Source organism: Sparus aurata, chromosome 13, assembly GCF_900880675.1.
Source record: "Sparus aurata chromosome 13, fSpaAur1.1, whole genome shotgun sequence".
Lineage (NCBI taxonomy): Eukaryota > Metazoa > Chordata > Actinopteri > Spariformes > Sparidae > Sparus > Sparus aurata.
In genome coordinates this window covers 8,857,078-8,875,735 of record NC_044199.1, presented here as the reverse complement: position 1 = coordinate 8,875,735, position 18,658 = coordinate 8,857,078, and the positions used below count along the sequence as shown (strand labels likewise).

General features: G+C 42.4%; 1 protein-coding gene across 1 annotated transcript; it reads right to left on the bottom strand.

Annotated features, from left to right (window-relative positions):
- Positions 1 to 92: 92 nt before the first annotated feature.
- On the bottom strand, positions 93 to 14,926 carry gucy2d (guanylate cyclase 2D, retinal). Its single transcript, XM_030439126.1, has 19 exons — positions 14,534 to 14,926; positions 11,560 to 12,584; positions 11,159 to 11,460; positions 10,695 to 11,064; positions 10,502 to 10,586; positions 10,290 to 10,395; positions 10,052 to 10,171; positions 9,873 to 9,953; positions 9,495 to 9,671; positions 9,248 to 9,404; positions 8,491 to 8,640; positions 8,050 to 8,198; positions 7,792 to 7,955; positions 6,685 to 6,877; positions 6,223 to 6,397; positions 4,800 to 4,898; positions 3,142 to 3,236; positions 2,951 to 3,033; positions 93 to 2,482 (listed from the first exon to the last, which is right to left on the bottom strand). Exons 2-19 carry the CDS (start codon positions 12,419 to 12,421, stop codon positions 2,398 to 2,400), a joined length of 3,453 nt encoding a protein of 1,150 aa, XP_030294986.1. The 5' UTR covers positions 12,422 to 12,584; positions 14,534 to 14,926; the 3' UTR covers positions 93 to 2,397.
- Between the last annotated feature and the right edge of the window lie 3,732 nt (positions 14,927 to 18,658).

Here is an 18,658-nt window from a genome sequence, read left to right as displayed (position 1 = left end):
CTCCGAATCATAATTCAGTGTGCTGTCAGGGCACCACCAACACATACATGCTCAAGAGCAGGCAATAGGACAAACACACAAAGACACAATCGTCACTAAAACCATAATTTATTTACAGACTCGTGTTGAGATCACTTTTCATGATTAACAGTACAGTCCATTCAGTTTTGATGGCATCTATCTATTTGGCAAATTGATTAAAAATCTAAAATAATTAGTTCCTACCTTTGCAATAGAATAACTCATTTTTGTTCCTTAGATAACCCATCAAAGAAACATTAAGACGGCTTTTTTTTTTTTTTTGGGAGCCGGGGATAAACACTCAATGGTGTGAAAGACTCCACCAAAAGCCCTGACAACCTGATGATCAAGTCATCAGGTGTCCATTTGGTTTGTCAATATGGGGAGCTACTGTGATAAGCCGGCGTGTGCTAGAAGTGGTCAGCAGCGAGAAACCGAAATTTAAAAAAAATGTCCACAGACTGAAAGTGCTGTCAGAGGGAAATCACACCCTGACACTGCCCGCCTATTGTTGCTTCAATATCAGTGCTGCGGCAGACAATTAGCGAGCCGACGGAGAGTGAGCGAACAATGCGGCTGCTTGCTTTTTTGTGTGCACTGTGATTAAACCCTTGTGTTTTGTTGATATCTCCTTTTGTGTCAGGGATTCAGGGAAGCCAAGCAAGAAAGAAAAACTCCCTAACCCTGCACAGGACACAAAGACAAACTAACTTTGTACAAATATACAGTATATACACACCCCCAGGCTGCAGAGAAACGACTCAGAAGACTTTATCCTCCCTTTTTTTGAATGCAACCCCCCCCCATAGGTTGTGTTCAATTCAACATTTGTTTGTTTCTCAGAGGACGTTCAGACACAGCTGCTGTTTGGGGTCCAGGAGAGCCCCCCCCAAAAAATTAAGATAATGGCTGAAAAACTCAGACACAGCCAGACATTTCCCTTGAAAAGACACACATGAAAAGGCTCAATCTGCCGGAGCACATTATCAGAGATGATCATTTTCCAGTCAATTGTATCAGACATTCTGCAGATACACAGCAATCAGGTCGTCCTATTGCTGTCCTATTAAAAACACATTCAGCCATGCATGCAGCGTGTTTCAGTAATGGGCTACGGTAGGAATGTACCGGAGGTGAAGCCACGCTGCCGTTAGCGAGCAATGGTTTGGGTCTCGTTTGTATGTTGGGTACGTCTTCTATGTTTCGGTAGAACATGTCAGCATGATGTTTAAAAGCAATACACACATCGTTAAAAACAATACATACTGTATGCAGTATCTCTACCACGATCAGGGAGAGAAACACACTGTGGATGCACATAAATCTTTCGAAATCTATACTGTGTTTTGTGCTGATTTGTTACTACATGCTGGAATTTTTTTTGTTTCGGTCTGTTGGTTTTTTTTTTTATCATCATCTTCGGAACATGTCACCTTAACTAAATTTTAAAGCACATTCTTGTTTTGAGATCCGTTCAATTGAATCGATAAGTTAATGTGAGATCGGTCTTATCAGTCAAATCAACACTCCTATCATAGTAATGGGTGTTAGTGTTAATAAAAGTAGATAGTGCATTTTTTTTCTTTTTTTTAAGTTTTACATTAATGATTAAATCTAACATTTAATGAATAAAACAGATGCTTTGTTTAAAATAGTTTGACTGGTCTTTTTTTGTAAAATATAGCTGCGTTCGTCCAGTTTGACCTGAGCTCTCAACCCTACACTGACCTGCCTGCTGCTCTCCGGCTTTAATTACAATAGAGATGTCTGTGTCATTGTATGAAAAGTGGAGTGAAGCAGTGTGGGGAGTGCTCATGAAAAAAATCCCTCTTTTATCTCTACGAAGCACAAAGATCAGTACAAATACATACAGTACATGCAACAGACATCAATCACAATCTTTTTCTTGTTGGGTGATTACTGTCCTCTAAACCAACACCTGTATCCAGGCTTAGTATGCTCATTGTGTTGTGTGATTACCTTGATTTTCAGTATAAAAAACAACTGTTGAACAAGTATAATATAGACAGAAGCCTCTTTCCAGTTCTTATTTTTTGCATCTTGGCGCCAGGTTTTATATTGTGGCACCGATGTGCTAAAACTATGAACTGAGAGAATCTCCGAGATTATATTGGTATTAAAAAAAAAAGATTTCAACATTTGGAAAAAGTGTGAATTCACATGTTACTGCTGCTGAATTTCATGTTGAGCGTCGCGCAAATTTGTAGTAGACTGTAGTAGACTGTAGCTGAATGTTGCGATGTTCAACATTGCCATTCGCACAGCTCTCTCTTTGTATTCTTTCACGGTGGAAAAATCTCACATTTCATTCTGGAACACCAGTTAAAAAAAACACAAAACAACAAAAACATGAGGCTAGCCCATCTTCTTCTGTCGATCCAGGAACTTCTGTCTTCTGTCGGGAGGTACCTCCTCTAATGAAATGCCGTGATTGCTTCCCCTGTAATAAGAAATGCAGCTTTTTATATACTGTGACTCGGAGTACAACACAAACATAATACTGTTACATTTGGGGTCCAGTGGGTCCAGTGAGTAGGATTGTAGTGGTGCGATTGCAGATTTGGAACCAAACGAACCTAGTCGCTAAAAACTGCAAAAAATACAGAAACACGAGACGCCGTCTCTAGAGCCAGAGTAAGTTTTGTCCTTTCAAAGCCGTGGAAGAGGACCCTCTCCCTCTGAAGGCTCATTCAAAGGTAACAAAAACACAGTGATCTTACTTTAAGGTCTATACTATTCTTTTCCACTTCTTCCCCAAATCCCCCCCCTAAATCCTACACATCGGACCTTTAACTTCTGATATAATAATCTCAGATCACACAGTTCAATTGCAAAGATTCAATCAGGCAAATCACATTTACGCACATGTGGAGGAGATAACAGAAAAACGGAGAAAGCCGTCACTTACCCTTGAAGGTCTGGAGGTATAGGCAGAGGCTTGGTGAAGTCATCCCTCCCTACCAACCAGTATGTGTTCTCAATGCCTTTTCCCTAAAAGAATTATCATTAGCATTCATTAGCAAGTGTTACGATGCTGTGCCACAGTAGGTACATTGCCTTTTTTTGGTGCATATAACAGTCATATCAATTTTTATTTACCTTTAACTCGGTCATGCCTCTGGTTTGAATCTTGTATCCCAGCTTCAAGCTGTTCAGGACATCAACTGTGCTTTGGTTGACATGGATCCTGTAAGCTGTGGAAGCAAGTAAAAGAAACATCCTCAGCATGTGCGCGCTGACATCGCTTTGACATCAGGTGTACTTGACAAATCTGTTCTGGCTGTGGGACTTTTCCAACGTTTAAAGTGATTCTAACTGAGAAATGTGTAAGTCAGGCTGTCATTCTGTATGAAGCCACTGGGTGGTAGTAGACCACTCATGATTGCTTTATCCCTCATAATCAGTACACTCATGCAGAAAATGCACAACTGTTAATTAGAAACGTTTTAAGTTTTTGCAGCTTTCATTAAATATAAATAGTTTGATTTATTACAGTATGATCTTCAGGGAGCTGCACAAGTATCCAGCAGTTTGTTTCTCTTCATTTCCTCAATAATGGCTATTTTAGTATGAAAAAACAATTCATCAATAATTCAGACACCAAATGTATTATTTAAACTTGAAATAGGAAGAATAATCAAGCTAAGAAAGCCACAGTCCCATGGTGTAACACGTCAGGGGAAAACGATGCTGTAGCCAGTGTTTGATTGATTCTGTGAAAAGTGAAAGTTACTGAAATCAATGATTGAAACGCAATGATGCATTTTGTCTCTAAATGTTTTGGGAACCCATTTTTCTTTGTGCCCTCTGCAGTCTGCTCAGTTTTTAGATCGAAAGGGTTCAAAGTAATTTGTCAGTATATAGTATGTCCGCTGATACTCTGTGATCCAGTTCCAATTGCGTTAACCCTAGACTGACACCAGTCTTTATTATTAAAGGATAAGTTCAGCAAAATAATTGAAAGTTCAGCCTGTATCTGCTCATGCAAAGTCAGGCGAAGTTTCGTAGTCGACAAAACATTTCTGGAGCTTCACAGCAAAACAGAGTTGCATCATTTCTCCTTAACAGCTGAAGTAGATGGGGACTTGTTTGAAAAGGTAAAAAAACAAACAAACACACTACTGCAAATGAACATAAACAAAACATTACAATAACTCCATACAGCTCGCCCTGAGTAACCCAAGTACCCAGAAGCCCTGAGATCCAGGCATGAGCTCGACTGCCTGTCACGGGTGTAAATAATGTCTCTGTGAATCAATTCTGGATCTCTTGGCTTCTGGAGACTTGGATTATGGCAGGAAGATTTGTATGGAGCTGTTTAATGTTTATTTTCAGTTGTTTCTTATGTTATCCAGCAGGATTGCGCAGGACTTTATATCCGTTGACAGAAGTGGAGTCATCTCTGCCATCTGACTGTAACGGATTAGGCCTTTGTGTCGGTGACGCACATCAAATGTGAGAGTTTTATTTTCCAAACGCAAGTAGGAGGAGTTCATAGAATACCTGATTTAGACCAAATGCAGAGGGGACCTGAGGCAAACTTAGTTATTGACGACATTTACACTGAAAGTTCCAATTGGCCTCTAATTCTGCTGATAGCCTTAAAGGATTAGTGAGGACTGCTCTCTCAAAGCCCTGTTTAGCCTCAAGCAGTGTGCACACCAACTTCCCCGGCGTCCTCACTTAGTCAAAATGTGAAAAAAAAGAACAGGTACAGCAACTACTCTGATGTATAGAATGATATTCGAGATACTCACGCAACCCTGTGGACTCCATTCGAGATGCTGTGTTGACAGTGTCTCCAAACAGACAGTACCGAGGCATTGTAAGACCCACGACTCCTGCTACCACTGGGCCTGCAAACAGAGTGTGAAAGAAGGTCTGAGCAGGACACATCTATTTCGCAAGCAATGTATGACATTATAAACCATTTTGTGCACTTTTCTGACCACACGAGAGTGCACTGCCACTTCTGCGTGCATAAAGAAAGTCAAAGAATTAGAAATCCAGCGTATGCAGTGTTTTAATTGGATGACAGCGCTCTAAGTGGATAGTGTTTCACTGTTCCAGGAATAAGTTCCAGACAAGGATAAAGGAGGTAAAAATACCTCCTTGTCTTAAAGGCTTGGGTTCCTGGATTCTTGTTCCCCTGCATTGACTTTTTTCATTATAACGCACATACAAGTGGCTCTTAAAGCAACATTATGCAAGAATTGGTAGATTTGGCACCCCCTTAAAAAGTGGTATTCACTTTTTCCACCACTGTAGGCTCAAGGCTCAGACACTGCAGAATGACCTCAAAAGAACTAGCAGTGAAAATGGCCAGCAAACTACTGCTTTGCCTCACGTTGCCTGTGTCTCCTACAGAAAGTTGCACTTGAATACAAAGCAACGACCACAGTCAGTGGCCAGAAAAATTGTACAAAGCAATGCTTTCTCCACACCACTTTCACTAATATAGCCACTTCTAATCGAGAATATGTCTGAAAAACAGTAACAAACGGCACAAATAGCAGAGAAGCTGCTCTAAATGGGTGAAATTGTGGCTAGTGACTGGCTCAAAGGCATTTGGTCACTGGATCATAGTTTAGTAGAAGAAGTTTTTATGTTTTCCCTCTGATGTTCTATGGCTGGGGATTTAAGGAACTTCCTTATGGACAGGTAGCTTTACCTGATGCCTAGGTGACGGATAATGGTGCAGTTCGCAGTCCTATAAGGTGACTCCCCCTGTCTAATCGCTCCCCGCCTGCTTTTCCACTGCCGCACTCCCCCTCCAGCGTTAAAAGCTGCTGTGCTAGGGGCGTAAACACCAACACTCCCACGGTGATATAAGCCCCCAATCCAAGCAGAGTCTGCTAGTAGGACCACTAGCTGCACAGCTAACGAAGCTAACTAGCTAAAGGCAGCTAAAGGTCGCAACAGTTAGCGGTTACTTTAACAAAAAGGAAGGCTTTCTGTCCGTCACGTAAGTCACACAGTTTGTTTTTATCTACACACTTCTCGCAGGAGTTAAATACCCCCTCAACTCAAGTTACATAGTGCATGAACAGCTGGTCATTGGCAAGAGTTGCATAATGTTGCTTTAAAGCAAAGAAATATACATCCGCAGCATGCTGGTGTAGATCGCGATGATTAGAGCAAAGTTTATCACAGCACAGAAAGGATGAACATATTGCTCACCGGAGTGCAGACCAATACGGATTCTGACTTTGAGATCAGGCATGTGCCTCATCTTGAAGGTCCCGATGCAATGGAGGATGTCCAGAGACATGTTGGCCATCTCAGCTGCGTGACGGGTGCCGTTCCTATTGGGAACTCCTGAGGCTACCATGTAGGCATCTCCGATAGTTTCCACCTTAGATACAGAAAAAAAACAGGGGTTCAATACACACAAGGTGTTTTTTTTTTCTCAGTAGTCCAGCACTGCAAATTTTGAAAGTACTGGCCACCACACAAAAAAAAGGGAATTTAATAAATGTTGGGTGCATCGATTAAAAAATCAAAAACTTGAAACAAGAACTTATTGATTTATAGAATTAACAGTTGAAATTTTTAAAAAAATGTCTGTTTGTCTGTTATATTCAATCAACTGAAAAATGATTTAAAGACATTCAACCAAAAACCCCCAAAAATAGCAGTCACCTTGTAGACATCATGCAGTCCAATGATAGCATCAAAGAGTGTGTAGAGGTCATTGAGCAAGTCGACCACCTCGATGGGTTCGCTGAGAGCTGAGATGGTGGTGAAGCCCACGATGTCACTGAAGTACAGAGTGACCTCGCTGAAATGCTCGGGTTTGACGGGCTTGCCTGTCTTCAGTGCCTGAGCCACAGACCTGAGGGAGGAAGATGATGAGTGGACGACGGTCATCAGAGATTCAATCTAATTAGCACTTTTACTGTTATTATTGATTGCAAAAAGACAAAATGAAGTCTCTTAAAGTGCAATGACTCTCCCCTCTCAATATGCAGTGAGTGGCGTAATACAGGAAAGCATTTTAAATTAGATCTGATATAATATTTATTAAATTAAATCAGATTCAACTGGATTCACAGTTAATGTAAACACAATGGTCTTTTAGATGAGGACAATTCTGATCTGAGACAGAAACAGTTTTAGTGATCAGTTGCTCATTCGTACACACATTACTGTAAACGTATATTTTATTTAGGACATAAATTGGTTACTGATTCATTATGAAAATTAAACGTGAGCAATATTATAGGATAATATCTTAAAACAGGACACAGTTTGTTGATTTAATGTGGTGATTTTATACAGAGAATTTGAGGTTAAACACCACTTCCAGTATATTTCGTTATTTTTTGTTATGTGTGAAATAGAATATAACCAATATGAGCCAGAAAATATTCCGACAGTTGCTCAATGCATTAGAACAACGGCTACATTGAGACAAAAACATAAAGAAAACTTAATTTTATAACAATCTTAAAATGATTTCTCTGCGACCTCGACTCTGCTGCATTTGCCACAGCTGGTCTGATCTCCACATTTCATGAGAAGTACTGTAAACTTTCTGCAGAAGACCTTAGTACCACTCCTATATGTCAAGAAGCAGCCTCCATGATGCATAAATATGCTGTCTCTGAACTTTGACCTGCCTGAGGAAGTAAAAAGAGCATCATGTATTTATTCTATTGTAATTGTGCTGATGCCTGATGAATAAGAGCCTGACGCCACAGTTTTATCATCTCTGTTATGTGACAATTTACGTTGCTGGACACTCACTTGGGCAACATCTGAGCCAACAGTTTGTCTGTCTTCTGTCTCTCCACCTCCAGCTCCTCGGTCCTCTCTCTGATCAGATCCTCCAAGTTGGATGAGTACTGCTCCAACATGCGCAGCATAGAGTCGATGATGTTGGTCTTCTTTCCCTTGGTGATGTTCTTGAACTGTCACACGAGAAGGACAGAACAGAGACGTCATCTCACCATACTGTATAAAGAGGAGTAGATCTGGATCAAAGCGTGTTTACAGTGTTTTCACCTGTTTGAAAATCTCCTCAAAGGTCGGCCTCTTCTCCGGCTCTTCGCTCCAGCACTGTTTCATGACTTGTATCACGTCTACCGGGGCCTCGTCCACTGACAAAACAGGCCGACACAATGGAGGAGGATCTTTGACCTTGCTGACGATCTCTGTCAACACACACATACGATCACGACCATACAGAAGGGGACACACATACATGAGGCACAAACAGAAAACGTTAAACTAAAAAAATCAATTGTTTATAATGTGACTTTGTGCAATTTTGCGTAATTTGGAATAAAAAAGCTCTCGGGTGGGGAGCATGAAGTCCAGGGCAAACACATCAGTTAGCAACACAGATATTCCAAAAGTATTCAGAAAATGCACACGGCCCCAGCATCTTCCACGTTTTTTTTTTCTCTGGGTTATCTTTGGGGTTATTGAAGCCACATCACTCACCCTTGGGAGGCATATCCAGCATGCAGAAAGGTGAGGAGCGGCAGATGACCTCCTGAGAGACGATGGAAAAGCTGTAGACATCTCCCGCGTAGGTGCCTCTCCTCCTCTGACCAGGATTCCGCAGCAGCTCAGGAGCCGTCCAAAGCAGATCTTTATTTAGAAAAAGGTGCACAGTAGACCATAGTCACACGGTGGCCATTTTCCACTGACTCCATGCTCAGAATGGGAAGCACAAATGTCTGTCAAATTCCTGTTCCAAGTTGTAAGTTGCATGAAAATAGAGAATCTGACAAATTATTATCATTTCACTGTGACTGATTGAACGGCAACTGAAATGAGGTTCGATAGGGAACATCTGGAGGGACTTCCGGCCCTATTTCAAGGTAAAACCACATATTCTAATTACCTTTTAGCTTCTGGCTAACGTTAACGTTCAGCCACTTCCTGGCTAATATTCTTTTTTGATAGTGTTACATGATACAATAGGAAAGGCTAAATTAATTTCTAAAATATCAACACAAATCTTATACACATTTATTTAAGTCTTGATGTAAGGTTCATTAGATGTAATCAAACAGCAATTTTAGAAAGTGGTTGAATTGTTATGATAGCTAATGGGTCCGATTGTCAGATTCCCCATGTTACCTTTACTTGCAAGCTAAAACACTGCAGTACGACATGTGAGCTTTCCACCCTGAACATCAAAAATGTCACAGAAAAATGGCTAAATTCCGTTTGTGGGTGTGCATGAATTCACCTTCAGGCTTTTCCTCTTCTGTGTCAATGCTCTGGGCAATCAAGATTTCATTGTACCCATAATCCGTCACCTTCAACACAAAGCGCCCGTCTACCACACAGTTACGGGATTTGAGCCGACCATGGATGATGTCGCGGTTGTGCAGGTACTTAATTCCCTGATGATAGATTGTGGGAAACATTTAAGTAAAGAAAAACATGACACGATGGGAAATTAAACAACAGTAGGTCGTTTTGTCTGTCTTTACCCGAATCAGATCCATTAACAGGGAAGACTTGAACATCCAGTCAAGACGCACTTCCTCGCTGCTCAGCAGATCCTCCAAGCTGCCCCTGCTGCAGTGCTCGGTCACAATACCAAAGATCCCAGAGTCAAAGAAAAGGCCCAAGAACAGATTGATGTTCTCGTGCCTCATGTCTCTGAGCTGATGGGAAGATGAAAAAATCACAGAGGCTGTATCAGGTTTGTGTCATGGATGTTACTACATGTTGCAAAAGGAATATCACTCAGCTTGATATGTTTTTCAACATCCCTTTAGCTTCAAATTCAGATGGAAGTACATCATGTGTGATCACAGAACGGTACACTGTCGGTACACTTTGTCAGTTGTTGTATTTTCACTTACCTTGACAAAGAGGTTCTCCGTGCTGCTGTTAACACCTGATACAACTCCAGCGGGGCATTTCTTCAACCAAACCCAGTCACCCTGAGATGTTTCACAACTTTGTGAGACCAACAGCATCCAAAGGCGCCAAAGTGGTAAAACAGGAGTTCATTGAATGTGTCAAGATAAACTCGCCTCACCTCAAACACAGCAACATTCGAACTGTCTGGTGTGGAGGCCAAGTAGCTGCGGCCAGACACTGAATGGTGAGGCGTCTTCATGTCCAGCTGGCTTCTCAAGATACTTTCGTCATTGAGCTTCTGCTCACACACACAGTTCAAAAGAGGAAAGGGCAACTTCAATCAGATGATCTTTTACAGGCGAACAGAGTTCAGTTAACAGGTAAAGAATACTTTCAGTTTTCTAGGAGACACTGACCCGTTTGCTGATCTGAGTGTTGATGAAGACCAGGTCATCCAGGGTCAAAACTACTTTCGATGATCCATCACCACCTCCAAAGCTGAACCCAATTTTGCCACCTCTCCTGAAACAACGACAAGAAAACGATCACAATTTTTTCCAATATTTAGAGAAATTCAGAAAGATTGAACTGGATGAGATATCGTTCTTTGATATTCTGCTGTACATACCTGAGACTACCAAAGAAGTTCACCCCAAATCCAATCAATGAGATGAACAAAAGGGAAAAAAATAAAATTGTCACTGAATCCATGCCTTTAAGAAGAGAAGAAGAGAAGAAACAACAGAATTTTAATTGATTTGCATGAACAAAATCCAGCAACGTACACAGCAAGAGCTCCTACCAACATCTGGTGCACTCACCTCCAGTACAGGCAAAGTATGGGCTGAACCAACAGCCTGAGTCTGTGTAGGGCGTGCTGCCTGCGAAATGGATCGATTGAATATATTTCAAGCTCCCAGTCCTGCCATCTGTATGAATAGCCTGCAGAGTATGAGTGGAATAAAGCGTGCTGCCGATGCCGCTGTAGTCGAGCACTACATAGGGAGCTTGCATGCCTTCACCGTTCCTGCCAGCCTTCAAGGGCTGATTGAAGCCTTCAAAATCAAAGCCGCCCTTGCTGTCAGCCAGGATCTGACCAGTTACCCAACGGCCTCCATTGGCACGGGCCTGCTCAGCTGCCATAGCTATGTAGTATATCATGTTGTAGATGGTGCCAAAGAATGGAGAAACCTGACAGAAAAGATAGTGATGTGATGTTTGTATTAGTTTGTTTAAGATCTTTTTCTATATCACTTAATCATCACAATATTCGGTAGAGTCTCACCTGCTCTGGTGGGGTGCTGCTGCGGATTTCGTAGCTGTCTTGAGCATCTCTAAAGGCTTCCTGGAAATTGCGTTCTCCAGAATCCATAGTGATGGTGAGGACCCCGTCATAGGCTTTCCGCAGCTTGGTGTCATTGCCTAATGAATAGTAATGTGCATCCTTGTAGGGTAGTGCGTAAAGTAGGGTGTCATATGGGATGAACACGTAACCACGGTCAATCATACGCATGGCCAAGGCTGTTGTCAGAAGTTGGTACTGCGACTGACCACCAATCAGGACAGAAGGCATGCACATAATGATCACTGTTGGAGAAAAGAACGATATAAAGCTCACTCATTTGTTTGATCGATGTGGAATAAAAGTCTTTCAATCATCTTTAAATCTTTAACTCTTTAACTCACCTCTAACCCGGTCTGCTTCCCGCACCAATGTCAGGGCTCTCCGAGGCCCCTCCTTGTCGTCCCCCATCGTGACCACAGGGTTGACAGGTAGGCCAAGGTCCCTCAAGGATGAGGCCAGCTCCTGCCCTGTGGCTTCCCACAGGTCTGTCTCCTCTGAGATTATGGCCACATGGGCCCAATGAAAGTACCGCAACACAGAGAAGAGGACACGGGATGAAAGTGGCAGCGGCCGCAGAAATGTCGGATACATCCCTCCTTTGTTCATGTTAGGTTTGAGGCAACCCCAGGAAAGAATCCCAAGATCCCACTCCTTTGTGTACAGGGCAGCTGATGAGCAGTAGCCCGGGTTTGCGGGGCCCAGGAAAGCAGCACCATAACCATCCAGCTCAGCAAAGCGAGCAAGGGCACGGGAGGACTTGCAATCTTCATTGATCAGCGTGTAGTCATACCAGTAGCCTTTGTTGAGGTAGGGGTCCTTGTTGATGCGGCTGGTGGCAAGGCGGGCTGCCAAGTCAGGGAGGGCTTTTGAGTATAACAGGTCACACGTCCACGGTCCTACCAGGGCCACCTTGAAAGTGGTCGCCCAAGCTTGACAGGGCAGAATTAAGAATAGGACTAAGGGCAAAAGAAACCAGTTTCCCCAGCAGCTCCGAAAGCATTTGGATGATGGCAACTGTGGTTTAGATGGTCCTGATGACAATGATGATGAAGCTTCTATTGATTTAGACAGACTATATTCACTGGAACTGTTTGTAGCCACTGTCCGCATATGTCTTTTTCTCTTCACTTTAATTGAGTCATGCTGCCATCGTGGATGGTAGGACAGGTTGTGCAGAAAGCGAGGGTCTCTGTGACTTGCCATTTCCTCACACTGCTATTCTGATGCTTTGGACACCGAAGAGGAGTGCAGAGTTTATGGTGATTGGTGTGACAGTGAGTGTGTCTTTATGGATGAGACTGTCTCCCTTGGCACGCAGACTTCTAGTCCAAAACTGGACAGCTGACGAAACGACCCCAAGCCATCACTACCTCCAGAAAATAAGAAAAAAAAGGGGGAGAGAAAGAAAATTAGTAGCGTGACAACTCAGTGTGTTCTGTTTCTGTGAAGTCTCAGGGCTTCAACTGTCTTCAGAACACAGACACGATGCCTGACCTCAACTTGCTTCTTGCTGATCTGTTTTGTTTAACAGAATGTGATGTTGAATCTTATCAACCTCCATCTGTCGCCTAGGACAGAGTTGCCCAGAATGCCCAGTGCTCCTGCCAAGGGAATTAATGGCATGTGTGTGGCAAGCTGATTAGCTCTGCTGGGACCACAGAGTTTATAAAATCAAGTGCAAGGTAACGTGGGACTAAATCTGGCCTCTGTGTCACTATTTGGTCTCATTTCCCTTCTAAAGTCAATCTTTTGACATCTTCTCAGTTGACCAGGTCTCAGTTTCTGGATGATTCCTCTTCTTCAAGTCAAGTCACCCCTGGGATTCTTGAAAACATTATCTAAGTTATTGTTACCTGCTAGAAATATCTCAAAACTAAATCAGAGTATAATTAAGATAACACTGGTGTTCATGTTAGATAAAAAAGAAAAAAGACAGTCAGGTCCTATCAGTGTTCAAAGATTAACTGAATTTGGAGACTGTATTTTTAAAAGGTAAGGACACTGAAAACAGCTGAAAAAATAATACATGATAACTACTGGACCAGACTACTAGAACAAGAATATTGTGCATTTCTTACTCTTACCACAAAAAATAATCATGTAACCATGGGAACTGACATGATTTTATGTTTGAAAACCTACTTCTAAATCCTGTTCATAACTTACTAAAAAAAAACAGCCGAAGCTTCAGTCTGTATTCAGAGACATGCTTTTTAAAAATGGCTGCCCATGTCAAAAGTATTGACATGACATCTTGGCAAATGACTTGACCAACCTACCTGTGGTGAGGAGGATTTTTATTGTAGCTGATTCTAAAATTCAGATCATTGTAAGCTCAGCTTCTCCAGCCAATACAATGTTGGTTTATGAAGACAACTTCAAAAGGTGATTTGTTTTCAATTGTCTGAGCCTGTCACCATAAATGAGGGCATGGCCTGCACATTGTACCCATTTGTGCAGGTGGACCTTATGATTTATGATGACTCAATTAACATTCTTTGTTTGTTTTTCACTAAGAAACACTGTAGTGTCAGGTGATGCAATAAAAAAATGTGTTTCCGAACAAAACATTTGGTTGCTTATTGGGATGACATCATGAATCACAGTTATCACAGTATATACCATAGATACATAAAGGGACCATTCTGGCAGTCTGTGTGTGATAACGTTCCTAAATGGACTCAATCACTGTGGCATTTACATCCTGTAACTTCTCTTTACTTGTGAGCCGTCACACACGCTTATACCGATGTACAGTATATATCTGCATAAGCTGATATTGGCCCGTGTAAGGCCTGGACGATTTAACAGTCTGGCTCTTGTAAATTCACTTGGGGGTCAGATATGACATATTAACTCCACTAAATACAACCTGGCCTGAATTTTTTCCTCGTTGTCAAGCTGAGATGCAGCAAGACAGTGACGACTGACAAGCCTCCTAAAGTGGCTAATACTCACCTTGGCTTATTAGTTGCTAATAGGTTAAGAGGAGCACTGGCGAATATTCTAGTCTCACACTAACTACTTCTCTGAAAATAATAAATAGGTCAAATTATGCTAATCCCTCAAAGCCCCTTTTACCTTAAATGTACAGAGCAATGTTCTGAAGGTCTCTAAGAATTGCATGAAGGGATAAGGTATAAAGGGACATCCCAACATTTCTGGAGCGGATAGGTCGGCTGCAACAGATTTAAACAAGCTTACAATGACACAGAATGATGGATGAACTATTGACATTAACAAAATCATACCTCTACAACCCACAATACTAAAAAAGTCACAGTGAATATATATTTGATAAGAAGCAATTCAGACCTGAAGTAGCTTTTCTACATGGGTGCCATGTCAGCGCTGGAGCCTGTTGTCGAATAGCACCATTCAAATTCCAGATGGAATAAGTATACAGAAGTATACAGCAGGAGCAGTTATCTTTATTCGTCCATCGGGAAAAAATATCATAGGTAATCCGAATGGCATAACAAGTAAAAAAAAAAATGAAAATAGAATAAAATTATCTCCCCTTGCATCTAAGTTCCTCAGAAATGAAAGATCTCCTCATTCCAGTGGTTTGGTCTTCAGTTCTTGCAGTCCCTGTTTTTGGACTGGGACCTACCCCAAACCACAGAGCATGGGACGATGCGTGAGAAGAGGCGCAAGCCTGAACCAGTTCGGATTGGTAAAAAATAGCTTGGCAGAGAGCTGGGGAGAGGTAACAGGTAAAAGGAAAGGGAGGAGTGGGGAGGACTGGTAAGCTTTGACTTCTCAGCCCTCTTTAGCTTTTAATCCATACTAGTGTGGGAAGAGTGTGTGTAGGGGGAGGGCTGGAGGAGATGTTTAAGAAGGTGAAAGTAGAGACTCTGGTGCCAATGTAGCCTAGAAAACATCTATAAATCTTCAAAACCACTTTACAACCAATTTGAGCTGTAATTGGCAAAAAATAATGGGGTAAATGAACCATTTATTGGTGTTTGAGCCATGCTGAAGTTCAGTCAGCATCTTTAGCATCTCTACTGTAAGATTAGGGGAACAGGAAAGAGCGGGAGTGAGGGTCTGCAGAGCATTTAAACTGCTGCAGCAGGGTTATATGAGGCGACAGGTGCCTTGATCATAGCACCTGCCTGGGTTCTTAAATGCAATCCTTTAATTCAAGGTAGCCATCAGTGATAGTCGGCTTTGTGTGAGGAGCTTCATTAAATTAATTATATTCTTTACTTTGGGCACATTCAAAGCTGAGAGGAATAAAGTAGGGAGTTTTGTGAATGATGGCAGACGACAAGGAAGTGAAACCCGAAATGAAGTTCTGGAAGGGTTAGGTTCTTGAAATGAATGATGAGTTTCACACAAGATGAAATCCTTTTTGTGGTCCTGTTTTTCCATAATGGATAAGACAGCAGATATCTGAGGTACTCTCTTTCATTAAATAGCAGTTCTGGGTACGTCGAGGAGCAGGGGCGGTTCTAGGGGGGGCCAACAGGGGCCAGTGCCCCCGTAACTCTGAGTCTGGACCCCCTTTGGCCCCCCTGACAGGGAGTCTGCATTATTAATACTATGAAAGATTTCTTGCAATGATTTTGTGTTGAAGGGAAAGGCAGGAATAAAGTGTCTCGGCAGTTTAATACCCAATCAAAATTGCGGAAATTGTAAACACTGTTTTGTCTGAATGAGGGATTTATCCTTTTTCCGGGTTGTATGTGCCCCCCTTACAAAAAAGCCGGCCCCAACCTGGCCCCCCTATTAAAACTGGTCTAGAACCGCCACTGTAGAGGAGGGACTTAGTTGTTCGAAGCTCTGACTACTAAAATAGCAGTTCAGTGCATCAATCAAATAAATCTGACGATGCTCAGAGTTTGTTTTAGGTTGCATAAATCATTCCTCACTAATCTGAACATCACACCTGATAAAATACCAGAAAATGTTCACAGTGAATAAAGCTTTTGTCACATTCATTAAAATATGTCAAGGCATCTTTAACACGTCCATATTTCTTCACATCATCCGAGGCTTCATGACCCTGCTGACATCTCCACAGCCTCCCTCCCCTTCTTGAGGTTAAGCTTCAAATACTGGGCATGATAAGAGTCACAGAGCAAAGATCGACATGAGCATCTCGCATACGGGGAGCGGTGCTAATAAAAGCATAAGAACTATGTGAGCCGGAGCCGAGGGCCGAAAATATCTCATGGTAAGCCACTGAAAGTCTGCTGTTGCTCTGTTGACCCCGCACTATGTCGAGTACACTGCAGGTCTACAGCTGGAATTTAAGCTTATCAAGGGACAAGTAACCCTCACACTGAGAAAACATTTAACTATGGAGATGATACAGCAGAAACATCCGTCACAGCTTCGGTCACCTCTGCCAAGCTTAATAAACATGAAGATGGTCTCCGTTAAGTGTGACGATGTGTGTGTACTTGTTTGCCCTGCCTTGCGCATTGATTGCACCCTTGTTGAAGTAATCAGATTAGACAGGTGAGGCTGTGCTAAACTGATCTGCTGCCTGCAAGCCTCTTAGCGACATGGCTAACGGCACTGACAGAGATCACTTCAAAGCAAGGTCAGACGTAGAGCTGGCCAAGTTGAGAAAAGAGCTAGGATGCTACAGTAATGTTGCACAGCACTGAGAGGAGGAGGACCAACACTGCTGATCTGTCGTTCTCTTTTTATTGTTGTTATTAATCTGTAGCCTAAACTACCGAAACACAGCCATATAGCCGTGTAAAGAGACGGGGCGCTCAGTATCTGTTGAACAATGTGACAAAATGTGTTTGTAGACTTGCTGCATCCGTCCAAATGCGCTCGATCTACATTTTAATGACCTCCCTCCTCAGCAGACAGTGTGAGACTGGCACGTGTTGGTCACATGACATTTTAAAGCTTCATGCGATTTGCTGACTTATAAATACATCTGTCCTGGAATTCTTAACTTTCTTCTGTGAAGCCATATGTCAGCGTTAATCAATCGAATGCGGGAAAACACCCCGTGGGGGGGAAAATGTAGGAGCTTAGAGGCTTGACTCCTCGGTGACCTCATATAAGTGATCGTGCAAATGAAATTGGCTGCCTCCGCCGTGTGACGTCACTAAATCGCTCCAGGATCGCCGGATTCCCTGGACCTTCCCTGAAAAGCATTTGATAGGGGTTATTTAACTGTGCAAGTAGGTATCAAGGAAACCTCCTGTCTGTGTTCGCAGACACATGGGATGGTCTTCCTACAAAGTGCAATTTAAAAGAATAAAAGAGAAATCACATGTGAATGTACCCAAACTAGAGTAAATGAGTGAGGCTTATTTCCCTCAAGTCCCATCGTGTATACCTCCACACCCTCCAGACATCATGTGTTTCCTGGGCGAACCATCATGTCCCACTGTCGATGTCTGTGTGTTGGTGTCGTCCAGGTGTAGTCGTGGACTGTAGGGGAGCTTGCAGCACCCTCTGCTGGTTCACAGCTATTTGACCGCAGACACTATCAGTTTAAAGGGGACCCATGTCATAATTTGTAGCCATTTACGCACATCAGTCAATTTCACGTGAGCAAATTGTGACATTGTGATATGAAAAACGAGACCGTCCCCGTCTCACTCTGCTGCCTTTACAAACCTGCGGACGATGTGCTTAAGTTGTTTCCTCCTGATAGGTGGAGTTCTTTGTGAAGGGCTCGAGTCTCGACAGTCCAGAAGATGTGACAGGGAGCAACATCAGCTAATTTTAGTTCAGAAATTGAGTCTGATTATATAAACTAACGACCCTTTAAACAGCCCTCTCTCTTTGACAGCGGGCATTAAAAGACATTTCTGTAAAGTAGTTTTTACCATCTCCTATGTTCGCTCTTCTGTTTGCTCTAAGAGCGCAGGTGCAGCTGGCTGTGACAAGGAAGAACAAATGAATGTACTGATATTTCACATTTAGATTTTTCATCTGTGAATGCTGCTAGTTTTTCTCTGTTAAACTTGCATCAGAAAAAAACACCTGGCCACCGGATTAGCCAGCTTGTCAAAACAAAAATTACCCCGTTAGTTAGTATTTAGAGGGCTTAGTGGGCACAACCTGCTTAGAAATAGAGAAGGCATTTAAGGACAGGCTCAGCTGAGACAAGACAACAGAAGTGGATAGGGAATATGTGCTGGAATGTAAAAGAAAACAGCTGGAAAATAAAACAAATTAGCTAAATGGCAGCACACGGCCAGTCCCGCTTAATCTCCGGAAGCACCGAGACCAAGCTCAAGCACCCAATTTGGCTCATTTAGCTTGACAGCGGTGAAGATTTAGGCTTTAGAGAAAGGGTGTACATGATATCTTTTCAAATCAGAATTCCAATCTTGAGGGTCCCGGAGGCTTTGACTTCACTGGACAAACTGTATGGAGCCATTTTATATGATTTTTCAAGCTTTTTTTTTACGAGTAGATAGTGAGTGAAATGTCATTTTTGGATGAACTGTTCCT

What these genes read in the sequence shown, in the direction of transcription:
- gucy2d (XM_030439126.1), bottom strand. Translation starts at nt 12,421, where the DNA reads ATGGCAAGTCACAGAGACCCTCGCTTTCTGCACAACCTGTCCTACCAT. An exon ending in CGGAGAACCTCTTTGTCAAG is followed by an intron (nt 9,672 to 9,872) that starts GTAAGTGAAAAT and finishes TCTTCCCATCAG; the next exon opens with CTCAGAGACATGAGGCACGA. An exon ending in CCGTATTGGTCTGCACTCCG is followed by an intron (nt 4,899 to 6,222) that starts GTGAGCAATATG and finishes CTCTGTTTGCAG; the next exon opens with GCCCAGTGGTAGCAGGAGTC.